Source organism: Ursus maritimus, unplaced genomic scaffold (genome assembly GCF_017311325.1).
Source record: "Ursus maritimus isolate PB19 unplaced genomic scaffold, ASM1731132v1 scaffold_35, whole genome shotgun sequence".
Taxonomy (NCBI): Eukaryota; Metazoa; Chordata; class Mammalia; order Carnivora; family Ursidae; genus Ursus; species Ursus maritimus.
The window spans coordinates 17,775,139-17,788,320 of record NW_024426119.1 but is presented as its reverse complement, the minus strand read 5'-3'; the positions used below and the strand labels follow the sequence as shown (position 1 = coordinate 17,788,320).

The following is a 13,182-nucleotide window of genomic DNA, read 5'->3' as shown; positions in this document are numbered from 1 at the left end:
GGAAAATTGGACAGCTACATGCAAAAGAATGAAACTTGACCACTCTCTCACACCATGCACAAAGATAAACTCCAAATGGATGAAAGACCTCCATGTGAGATAGGAATCCATCAAAATCAGAGAGGAGAACATAGGCTGCAACCTCTTTGACATCGGCCACAGCAACTTTTTTCATGACACATCTCCAAAGGCAAGAGAAACAAAAGAAAAAATGAACTTGGGGGACTTCACCAAGATAAAAAGCTTCTGCACAGCCAAGGAAACAGTCAAAAAAACTAAGAGGCAGCCCACGGAATGGGAGAAGATATTTGCAAATGACACTACAGATAAAAGACTGGTATCCAAGATCTACAAAGAACTTCTCAAACTCAATACATGAGAAATAATCAAATCAAAAGATGGGCAGAAGATATGAACAGATACTTTTCCAATGAAGACATACAAATGGCTAACAGACACATGAAAAAATGTTCAAAATCATTAGCCATCACGGAAATTCAAATCAAAACCACACTGAGATACCACCTTACGCCAGTTAGAATGGCAAAAATGGACAAGGCAAGAAACAACAAATGTTGGAGAGGATGTGGAGAAAGGCAAACCCTCTTACACTGTTGGTGGGAATGCAAGTCGGTACAGCCACTTTGGAAAACAGTGTGGAGGTCCCTTAAAAAGTTAAAAATTGAGCTACCCTATGACCCAGCCATTGCACTACTGGGTATTTACCCCAAAGATACAGACGTAGTGAAGAGAAGGGCCATATGCACCCCAATGTTCATAGCAGCAATGTCCACAATAGCTAAATCATGGAACGAGCCGAGATGCCCTTCAACAGACGAATGGATTAAGAAGATGTGGTCCATATATACAATGGAATATTCCTCAGCCATTAGAAAGAACGATTACACAACATTTGCAGCAACATGGACGGGACTGGAGGAGATTATGCTAAGTGAAATACGTCAAGCACAGAAAGACAATTATCATATGGTTTCACTCATTTATGGAACATAAGAAATAGCAGGAAGATTGGTAGGAGAAGGAAGGGAAGAATGAAGGGGGGGATAAACAGAAGGAGGAATGAACCATGAGAGGCTATGGACTCTGGGAAACAAACTGAGGGCTTCAGAGGGGAGGCGGGTGGGGGACTGGGATGGGCTGGTGATGTGTATTAAAGAGGGCATGTATTGCAAGGAGCACTGGGTATTATACACAAATAATGAATCCTGGATCACTACATCAAAAACTAAGGATGTACTGAATGGTGACTAACATAATAAAAATTAATAAAATAAAAATAAATTTTAAAAAATTGGTTATTCATGCATTCTCTCTTACACTTTATCATTCTTATCGGGGTTGTCAATTTTAGCAGCCTTTTTAAAGGCACAGTTCTTGGCCTGATTCTACTTTACGCTCACATTCTAATGTATTTCTGTTCTTATTGTTCTTCTACCTTCTTTTTGTTATCATCCAGATGGAAATTTGCTGTTCATTTTCTAATAATTCCAGATGGAGCCTTTGTTTCTAATAATCATTGCAGATTATAAATTACTCTTAACAGCTTTAGCTAAACCCTGTAAGTTTGGGGTTTTTTTAATCCTGTAACTTTTTGTGGTAAAACACATAAAAAAATTGCCATTTTTAACTATTTTAGGTATATAATTCAGTGGTGTTAATTACATTCACAATGTTCTACAACCATCTATCACCATTTCCAGAAATTTTTCATCATTCTAAACAGAAATGATGCACTCACTTAAGGAATAACTCCCATTCCTCTCTTTCCCTAACCCCTGGTAACCTCTAACTACTTGTCTCTATAAATTTACCTATACTAGTTATTTCACATAAGTAGAATTATACAGTATTTATCCTCTTGTGTCTGGCTTACTTCCTTAACATATTGCTTTCAAGGTTCAGTGACACTGCAGCATGTATCAGAACTTCATTCCTTTTCATGACTGAATGATATTCCACTGCATATGTATACCAAAGTCTATCTGTTCATCTGATGATGGACATTTGGACTGTTTCCACCTTTTGGCTATTACGAATAATGAGTAATGCTGCATTAAACACTAGTGTACAAACATCTGATTAAGTCTCAGTTTTTAATCCTTGTGGGTATCTACCAAGGGGTGGAATTACTAGATCAAATGGTAACTGTATATTTAACTTTTTGAGAATCGTTGAACTGTTTTCCCAGTGCTTGCACCATTTTACATTCCTACCAGCAATGTCCAAGGGTTCCAATTTGTTCACATGATCACTAACATTTATTTTCCATTATTTTTATTCTAGCTATCCTAGCAGTTTCCCTAATGACTAATATTTTTTCTCATGTGCTTCTTGCCCCCTGTCTATCTTCTTCGGAGAAATCTCTAAGTACTTGGCCTATTTTTGAATTGGGTTGTCTTTTGTTATTTAACTGTAGGAATCCCTTATATATTCTGGATATTAAATTCTTATCAGAGTTAGCATATGCTTTTCTGGCCTGGGTAGGTTAGGAGTTATGTGAAACAGAGATGAGCATCTTGTGTCAATCCTTCAGGTGGCTCCCAAGTAGGTTAAAACATACATACACAATAATTTTCCAATAAGATCTGCTCTGCTCTCTCCAGAACCAGGGACAGATACTCACAATATGGGCTACTACTGCCTTCAAAACTGCCTCAGAGCTGGGAGGGGATGGAGCAAGGACAAGTAAAAAAACACCACAAGCTTTGCTACCATTTTTAAGTTGCCCTTTTCTTGATTCAGCATTCTCTTGGTTGCTATAAACCTTTGATTGTTGTAATTGTACTGGCATCAGCAAGGAACTGGTTATGTATTTAATAAGGGAAGACTATCTCTTATCTCCTCTTTGAGCTAGTTTTTGCTTAACTCAAATACAAATTATATGAGATAGTTTTTGCTTTCATAAAATTATGTGTTAACTGTAATAAATGTATAGTTGCTAATTATGTAATTATAAACTGTATAATTATATAATCATGCTTTTAAATAATTAAAATTATTAATCATCCATATAATTATTAATTGATTCATGCTACAATTAAAAAAAGGACTTCTAAAAATAGGGAGTAACTGTCCCATCTCAAATTAAAAGCAGTGATAAACTGTCTTTTAAATATTTTCTTGGGTTATGGGGCACCTGGGTGGCTCAGTCGTTAAGCATCTGCCTTCAGCTCAGGTCATCTTGGGATCGAGCCCCACATCAGGCTCCCTGCTCGACGGGAAGCCTGCTTCTCCCTCTCCCACTCTGCCTGCTTGTGTTCCCTCTCTTGCTGTCTCTCTCTGTCAAATAAAATCTTAAAAAATTTTTTTTCTTGGGTTAAAAAAAATCATGTGTTCAAAAATCAAATAACAAAACATCTCATGACTTTCAAACTCAGTTATTTTCAAAACAAATTTCAATGAGCTTTCAAAATTCACCCTGGGTTTTAAAAATTCATTTCTTTTAAATTTAAATAGACTAATCTTACTATAGATGATTTTTAATAACTTGAGATATATTTTGAGTAAACACAGCAAACATTTCCTTGAATTTAGACCTGCCAATTAGCAGATGAAAACACTGATCAGAATAATGGTTCATTTCTGCATCCGTCAAAATTCTACCATGGCTTTATGCACAAAGTGAAAAACTTAGTTTTAACACTGCTGAAAAACAGCATACTCTATTTGAAAAAGTACTCAAGTGAATGACTTTTGCCTTAAGTTTGAAGAAAATTTTCACGAAGTATAGAATTCTAGATGGGCCATTATTTTCTTTCGGCCCTTTAAATCCATGGTCTTCTCATTTTCATTGTTGCCTTTCAAAATCCAGTCCTACTTATTGCTGCTTCTTTGAAGGTAATAAGTCTTTTGTGGGGCTGCTTTTGTGATTTTCATGGTTTTCTTTCTTGTTGACTTTCAAAAGTTTGACTGGGATGAGTATAGGTATAGTTTTCATCATTTGAAGTGTTCTAACCTTGGCTTTATGTCTTTTATCATGTTTGGAAATTCTTGGCCAGTATCTTTTCAAATACTGCTAATGCATCATCCTCTGTTATTTCTACTACCGGAACTAAAATTATATATCTGTTAGAACTTTCCATCGTATCCCTTACCTCTTTTAAGTTTTCTTTTGTATTTTTCTATCCTTTTGTCTCTCTGTACTTTATTCTGGATATTTTCCACTAACCTGCTTGCACGTGATCTCTTCATCTGTTTCTAATAAAATCTAATTGACTTCTGTATTAGTGAAGTAAAACACACACGAAAGCGCACAAATCTTCAGCATAAAACTTGTAAAATGATGTTGAATACCTTGAGGCATGCTTACTGGCTAAGCTCTGCTTCAGTTCTTAAGCCTAAGAATCAGCAGAACCTCCAGGAGAAATGTAGCTACAAATGCCAAGCTCCCCATCCTGGTTTCCTTCCTCTCCCAGATCTTACTTTTATACTTTCTCCAGATACTCTGTTCTCCGAGGGAACATTTTACTTGAATCACCTTATCAAAAAATTGCTAGAAATGGAAAGTTCCTCTGTTTAATTCTTAGATCAGTGAATCAGACAAATACATGATGAAATAGTTATTTCATCTTCAGATACCATAAACCCATGAGGGAGAGCTAACAATGATTGCAGAATTAATGTCCAAAGACAGTTTGCAACTAGAATGTGAAGACATTAGTGGCAATTTTAAATCTTTAAGCATTAGTAATCCCTTAAAGAATTTGACAAAAGTTATAGACCCATAAAAATACAATGGGTACCTTTGTCAAACATATAAATATAATTAAATGAAGCTCAAAATCCCTGAAGCTCACCTATAGGTCATATAATATCCTACAGAAGTCCAGCTCAGTTAAGATAATATGTAATAACTATCAAAGTAAATTTCTAATAAATTCAACTATGTAAGTATAGGATGGGCATTGAGTTAGCCGAGTTTTAATCAGCAGTGTGGCATGGCTCCTCCTAAAAAGTAATTCCATCTTAAGCAACATTAAGAAACATATTCTAGAACAATGTGGTTAACGGTCCCACAGCTAGGGGTATTAAGCAGTACCCTGGAGCATTACACATAATTATGAGGGCAATATTTTAGTAAGGAACAACAATTAGGTAAATTACAGCTACAGAAGAAAACCAGGATGGTGAAGAAGCTTGAAATCGTATTATATATGGAACAAATGAAGGATATTTAACTTATAGAAGAAAACGTTTAGGGGATTCATAAATATGACTGGAGAGCCTAAATAAGAACGAAATATGTTTTTCATAAGATAGCAGAACTGAGGTAAATACACAAAGGTTACAGGGAAATTAATTTTGAAACAATACGGGGAAAAAAGATTATTCAAAGTTAGGGCTGAATGAAAAAAGAAGTTCCTATCGAATCACTAGAGGTGTTGAACCACAGCTGACCAGCCACTTTCCAGAAATACTATAGGAAACTTATGTCAGGGTATAAAATTAAATTATGTATCCCCTAAGGTTTCACTTAAGAGTAGGATTCATGCATCCATTGTTTTTTTAAGGTTTTATTTACTTATTTGAAAGAGAGAGCACATGGGTGGGGGAAGAGGCAGACAGATAAGAAGACTCCTGCTGAGCAGGGAGCCCAATGTGGGGCTGTATCCCAAGACCCCGAGATCCTGACCTGAGCCAAAGTCAGACACTTAGATGACTGAGCCACTCAGGTGCCCCTCATGAGTCTATTTTTTAGGTCATTTAAAAAACTACATTTGGATGAAAAGAGAAGAAATTGCTATTTATTTTCACCTTAAACACTTTACTTCTTTGAATATGACTTCTTTTCTCAAATGAATATATATAGCATTTAAAGCAGTAAGTATTTCCAGACAAAATGTTAACTAAGTGCAATGATATACAGAAATGTCGCTCTCAGGCGCTAAGCATTACAGAAAAGTTTAACGGCAAAGACAAAATAAACGAAATTTATAAAAACCAAGATACCTGTTTTCTCTTACTTGTTGCCTCATCTTTTCATCCTTTAGACTTTCATGTTTTAGTTTTGCCAGTTCCATAGCCAATTTTTCTTCTTGTTCAAGCTGGAGTTGCCTCAATCTTCTGTTTTCTTCTGCCTAAATTTTTTTAAAAAGTAACTTCAGTTATTTGTCCTCCAGATTTTTTTTCATCAAGGCTTCAGAGCAACGAACATTTGTTTTATTTTAAAATACAAAATACTATTTCAGTAAGTACTTTTCCAAACATTTTACCATGGAAAATTTCAAACATCAATAGGAAGAGCAATATTAAAATATATCCTCAGGTAGCCATCACTCACTTTCAGTAACTATCAAAACTTTTCCAATCTTCTTTCTCTATTCTTCCCCTCCAATTTCATTTTTTTCTTTGTTCTTTTTTACTAGACTATTTTAAACATATCCTAGATATGTCATTACCATTTAAATAATTCAGTATTGATCTCTACCTGAGAAGAAGTTCGTCTTATGTAACAACAACCATGCCATTAGCATGTCTAAACAACAGTAATTCCTTAGAAAGGTCTAATACCTTGTCCTTTTTCAGGTTTTCCCAATTGTCTCAAAGATACTTTTTGTTTACTTTTTCAAATCAAAATCCAAACAAGTTCCACACGTTGCATCCAGCTATTATTTCTCTTATGTCTCTTTCATTCATTCTGTAACAATCCTCCCATATACATACTTCTTTCCTCAAACCATTGATTTGTTGTAGAGATTAGAATATGTGACCCATAGAATGGGCCAAAACATTCTGAATTTGACTGACTGTTTCCCCCAGGATACCATTCAACTTCTCTTTTGTATCTCCTGTAAAATGGTAGAAAGATCTAGAGACTTAACTAAATTCTGTATTTAGAAAGAATAAGTACATGAGAAGATGTTCGACATCATTAGCCATCAGGAAATGCAAATTAAAATTATAGTGATCGATCACTACAAACCTATTAGAACGGCTAAAATAAAAAAAAGTGGCAAAGCCAGTGTTGGTGAGAACCTGCATTTCTATGCTGGGTGGGAATGTAAAATGGCAGCGCCACTCTGGAGAACAGCTCGGTAGTTTGTCATAAAGCTAATATGCAATTACCATACGACTCCATCACTATACTCTTACACATTTAGCCCAGGGAAATGAAAACTTACGTTTATTTAAAAACCTGTACCCAAATGTTTACATCAGATTTATTTAAAGCAGCCAATACTGGAAAAAAACAAGACATAGACTTCAACAGGTGAATTGGCGGACAGACCGTGGCACGTCCATACCAAGGAGTACTTCTCAGCAACCACCTGGATGAACTCCTAGGAGTTAAGCTGAGTGAAACAATGCAATCCCCAAAGGGTACCGGCTGTTTGATCCAAGTTATATAATGTTCTTGGAACATGTTCTTTAAAACTGAGCTTTAATTCACATAGCATAAATTCACCTTTCACAGTTCACAACTCAGTGGTTTTTCAGTCATTCAGTGTTATGCAACAATCATCACTATCTAGTTTCGGGACTTTTTTTAACAGACTATTTTTTGGAGCAGTTTTGGACTCACAGCGAAACTGAGCAGAATGACAGAGTTCCCACATACCCGCTGCCCACACACGTGCACTGCCCACCTCACCAGCAACATCCCCCACCAAGTGGCACATTTGTTACAATCAAGTAACCTACACTGACACAATCACCCAAAGTACATAGTTTACTTTAAGTTTAGCTTGCTGATGTATTTTCTATGGGTTCTGACAACCGTATAATGGCACGGAGCTACCATTAGAGCTCCTATACAGAGTAGTTTGCCCTAAAAATCCCCTGCGCTCTGCCTAGTCACCCTTCCCTCCCCCAATCCCTGACAACCTCTATCTTTTTACGATCTCTACAGTTTTGCCTTTTGCAGGATGGTGTATAGTTGGAATCATCCAGTCTGAAGCCTTTTCAGGCCGGCTTCACTTAGTAATGCACATTTAAGGTTTCTCCATGTCTTTTCATGGCTTGATAGTTCATTTCTTTTAGCACAGAATAATATTCTATAGCCTGGGTTGTTGATCCATTCATCTGCTGAAGGACATCTTAGTAGCTTAGAAGTTCTGGCAATTATGAATAAAGCTGCTATAAACACCCATGTGCAGGCTTTTGTGTGGATGTAAGTTTTAACATTACAGCATCGTCTCGTCACCCCCCAGAAAAGCTCCATACCTGTTAGCAGTCACTCACCATTCCACCTACCTCCTAGCCCCTGGCAACCACTCTTCTACTTTCTCTCTCTATATTCTAGACATGTCATTTAAAAGACATCATACAATATGCGGCCTTTGTGCGTTTGGCTTCTTACATGTAGTGTAATGTTTTCAAGGTTCATCTGTGGGGCAGCGTGTATCAGTAATTCATCCCATTTTGTGGCCGTGTGATATTCCACTGTACAGACAGAACACATCGTGTCTGTCCAAGCATCAGCTGATGGGCACTCGCGTCGTGCTTCACGACCAACTTCCGGCTGTCATGAATAATGTTGTTTTGAATATTCAGGTACAAATTCTTGCGTGAACATGGTTTCAGTTGTCTTGGGTCTATGTTTAGGAGAAGAACTGCTGGGTAATATAGCAACTACATTTAACTTTTTGAGGAACTGCCCAACTGTTTTCCACAGCCGCCACAGTATTTTACATTTCCACCAACCATGTACAAGGGTTCCAGGTTCTTGACCTCTTTGCCAACACTTAGTGTCCTCAAAAAAAAAAAAAAAAAAAACAATCTTCACGGCTCCGAAGGGCACCTAATTGTGATTTCGATTTGCGTCTCCCTACGGACTAATGATATGGAGCATCTTTTTGTGCTTATTGCTCATTCATATGTGTTCTTTGGAGAAATGGCTATTGAAGTCATTTACCCATTAAAGGATTTTTTGCCTTTTAGTGTTGAGTTGTATGGATAACGTTCTTGAAATGACAAAATTATAGAAATGGAGAACATGTTAGTGGTTGCCAGTGTCAGGGATGAGGTAGGTGTACACAGGAAAGAGATGGTGATGTTTATGAAAGGATGAAATGAGGGATCCTTGTGGTCCAGGAACTCCCCTGGATCTTGACTGTGGTGTGGGATATACAAACCTCACGTGATTAACTGTACAGAACTAAACACACACACACACACACACACAAATGAGCTCAAGAGGGAAATCTGAACAAGGTGGGTGGGTTGTATCATTGCTGATATCTTGCATCTGCTATTATACTGTAGTTTTACAAGATGTGCCATTAGGAAAAATTAGGTACAGGGTACATTGGGTCTCCGTATTATTTCTTACAGCTGCAGATGAATCCATAATTATCTAAATAATAATTTCAATTAACAAAAAGCAGCTGCAAGTACTAGTGATGACACAAAGCAACTGGAATTCTCATACATTACCTTAAGTAAATGCAAAATAATGCAGCAACTTTGCAAAATGGTTTGGCAGTTTCTTATCAAATGAAGCAAACACCTACCATATGACCCAACCATCCTACTCCCAGATATCTATCCAAGAGAAATGAAAATTTATGTTCATATAAAAGTTTATAATAAAATGCTTATAGCAGTTTTAGTCATAGTTGCCATAAACTGGAAACCACTCAGATTTTTTTCAACATGCAGATGGATAAACCACCGTGGTACATCCATATACTAGAATACAGCAATACCACTCGGCAACAAAAGGAATAATTCAGGCAACAACATGGAATCTTATATTTGGTTTGCTAAGTGAAAGAAGTCGGACCCAAAAGGTTGACATATTGCATAATTCCAATTATTTGACACTATGGAAAAGATAAACCTATTGGGACAGAAAAGAAATCAGTGGTTTCCAGGGGCTGGGGAGAGGGCTGAGTGGTTGACTACAAAGGGGCAGCATGAGGGGACTTTGGAGGTGATAGAATTGTTTGCAAGACACTTGTGATGGTGGAAACTGAAATCTATGCATTTGTCAAAATCCACAGAACTATATATCAAAGAGAATTAATAATTTTGTAATAAGCAAATCTAAAAAGAAATCGACCAGGAGGCAGAGTTAAGATGGCGGAGGAGTAGGGGTCCCCTTTTTCAGCTGGTCCCCTGAGTCGAGTTGGATAGGTACCAGACCATCCTGAACATCCACGGAATCAGCCTGAGATGCAGGAAGATACATCTGGATCTCTACAAATGAACATCCCCAGCGCTGAGTATGGAGGTACGAAGCAGGGAGCCGGGAATCCGCACAGGTATCGGAAGAGAAACGGAAGGGGGAGGGAGCTGATGCGCTCCGCCGCCGAGGAAGCGGTAGCCACCTGCACGGGGGAGCAGGCGGACTCGGGGACCAGCACCCATGAGAGATCAAACTGAGACCGTGAGCCGGGGAACGGGGTGAGAAGTCTGAAAACCAGACTGAAAACCGGAGCTCTGGAGTGCCCCCGAACCAGACTGAGACCGGGAGCTCGGGAGCTCGCGCCAGGGCGGCTGGCGGCATTAGAAACACAAAGGACAGAGACGCGCCGGCCCTGGAAGTGAGGGCTGGGACACCGGGTGTGGGGCGCACATCCCGGGACGCTGCAGGGTTGAGCAGCACCAACAGAAACAGAGTTAAGAGGCCAGGAGAGCTCAGTGGAGAGCGGACTGCGATCCCTCTGTTCTGAGACAGAGGCTGAAATTCGGCCGCTGCTGCTCTGACTCTCAGAAGAGGCACAGCAAACCGCCAGGGAAAGTCGCCAGAGAACAAAAGCCTGGAAATACCGGCTCAGAGAGTGCCCATCCCCATCCCCCCTCGCAGGGGACACGGAGACTCTACCCAAACAGGGTTGCCTGAGTATCGGCGCGGCAGGTCCCTCCCCCAGAACACAGAAGGCAGGCTGAAAAATCAAGAAGCCCACATCCCTAAGATCCCTATAAAACAAGGGCACACTGCCTGCGTCCTGGTCAATAATTTGGGCTCTGGACAACCCCCCAACCTCTCCTCATCAGAATGACGAGAAGGAGAAATCCCCCCCAGCAAAGATAATGAGTCTGTGGCCCCTGCCACAGAACTGATGGATATGGATATAACCAAATTGTCAGAAATGGCATTCAGAGTAACAATGGTCAAGATGATGTGTAGACATGAAAAAAATATTAACGAAAATATTGAGAATATAGAATCTCTAAGGGCGGAAATGAAAGCGAATCTGGCAGAAATTAAAAATGCTATGAATCAGATGCAGTCTAAACTAGATGATCTGATGGCCAGGGTGAATGAGGCAGAAGAACGAATTAGTGAACTGGAGGATGGGATGGTAGAAGAGAAAGCTAAAACAGAAACTTGGCTCAAAAAAATCCAATCTCAAGAATGTACGTTACGGGAGATTACTGGCACAATGAAACGTTCCAATGTCAGAATCATCGGCATCCCTGAGGGGGTGGAGAAAGAGAGAGGTCTAGAAGAGATATCTGAACAAATTGTAGCTGAAACTTCCCTAATCTAGCAAGGGAAACAAACATTGGTGTCCAAGACGGAAAGAGGAAACCTCCCAAATTTAACCACGACAAACCTACGCCACATCACATCATAGTGCAATTAGCAAATATAGGATCCAAGGATACAGTATTGAAAGTGGCCAGGGCAAAGAAATTTCTCACGTACAAAAGCAAAAATATTAGGATTACGTCAGACCTGTCTACACAGACCTGGAATAAGAAAAAGGGTTAGGGGGGCATTTTTAAAGCTCTTTCAGAGAAAAACATGCAGCCAAGGATCCTTTAACCAGCAAGGCTGCCATTCAGAATTGATGGAGAGATAAGGACCTTCCAGAATCGCCAGTCACTGACCAATTTCATAACCACGAAACCAGCCCTACAGGAGATATTAAGGGGAGTTCTATAAAAGTAAAAAGGCCTCAAGAGTGATACAGAACAGAAAGTCACAATCTATAGAAACAAAGACTTTACAGGCAACATGACATCATTAAAATCATATTCTCTAATCACTCTCAATGTGAATGGCCTAAATGCTCCCATAAAACACCACAGGGTTGCAAATTGCATAAAAAGACATCCATTTGCTGTCTACAAGAGACTCATTTTGAACCTAAAGATACATCCAGACTGAAAGTGAAGGGATGGAAAACCATTTTTCATGCCAATGGACCTCAAAAGAAAGTTGGGGCAGCAATTCTCATTATCAGACAGATTGGATTTTAAACTAAAGACTGTAGTTAGAGATACAGAAAGACACTATATTATTCTTAAAGGATGTATCCAACAAGTGGATACGACAATTGTAAATATCTACGCCCCCAACAGGGGAACAGCTAGATACACAAGCCAACTCTTAACCAGAATAAAGAGACATATATATAAAAACACGTTAATAGTAGGGGACCTCAACACTGCACTATCAGCAACAGACAGATCACCTAAGCAGAAAATCAACAAAGAAACAAGAGCTTTGAATGACATACTGGACTAGATGGACCTCATAGATATATATAGAACACTACACCCCAGAACCAAAGAATACTCATTCTATTCTAATGCACATGGAACATTCTCCAGAATAGACCATATGCTAGGTCACAAAACAGGTCTCAACCGATACCAAAAGACTGAAATTATTCCCTGCATATTATCAGACCACAATGCTTTGAAATTGGAACTCAATCACAAGGGAAAATTTGGAAGAAACTCAAACACTTGGAAACTAAGAACCATCCAGCTCAAGAATGATTCGATAAACCAGGAAATCAAAAATCAATTTAAACAATTTATGGAGACCAATGAGAATGAAAACACAACGGTCCAAAACCTATGGGACAATGCACAGGCAGTCCTAAGGGGAAAATACATAGCCATCCAAGCCTCACTCAAAAGAATAGAAAAATCTAAAATGCAGTTTGTATATTCTCACCTCAAGAAGCTGGAGCTGGAACAGAAAAATAGGTCTAATCCACACAGGAGAAAGCAGTTGATCAAGATTAGAGATCAATGAATTAGAAACCAGGAGCAGGGGCGCCTGGGTGGCACAGCGGTTAAGCGTCTGCCTTCGGCTCAGGGCGTGATCCCGGCGATCCAGGATCGAGCCCCACATCAGGCTCTTCTGCTATGAGCCTGCTTCTTCCTCTCCCACTCCCCCTGCTTGTGTTCCCTCTCTCGCTGGCTGTCTCTATCTCTGTCGAATAAATAAATAAAATCTTTAAAAAAAAAAAAAAA

General features: G+C 39.0%; 1 protein-coding gene across 1 annotated transcript in view; it reads right to left on the bottom strand.

Moving 5' to 3' along the window:
* Positions 1-13,182, bottom strand: part of MNS1 (meiosis specific nuclear structural 1) — a 77,485-nt gene that overhangs the window by 27,927 nt on the left and 36,376 nt on the right. Inside the window, exon 3 of the mRNA XM_040620608.1 lies at positions 5,971-6,098. Within this exon, the coding sequence (XP_040476542.1) occupies positions 5,971-6,098 (128 nt within the window). The remainder of the gene's footprint in view (positions 1-5,970; positions 6,099-13,182) is intronic.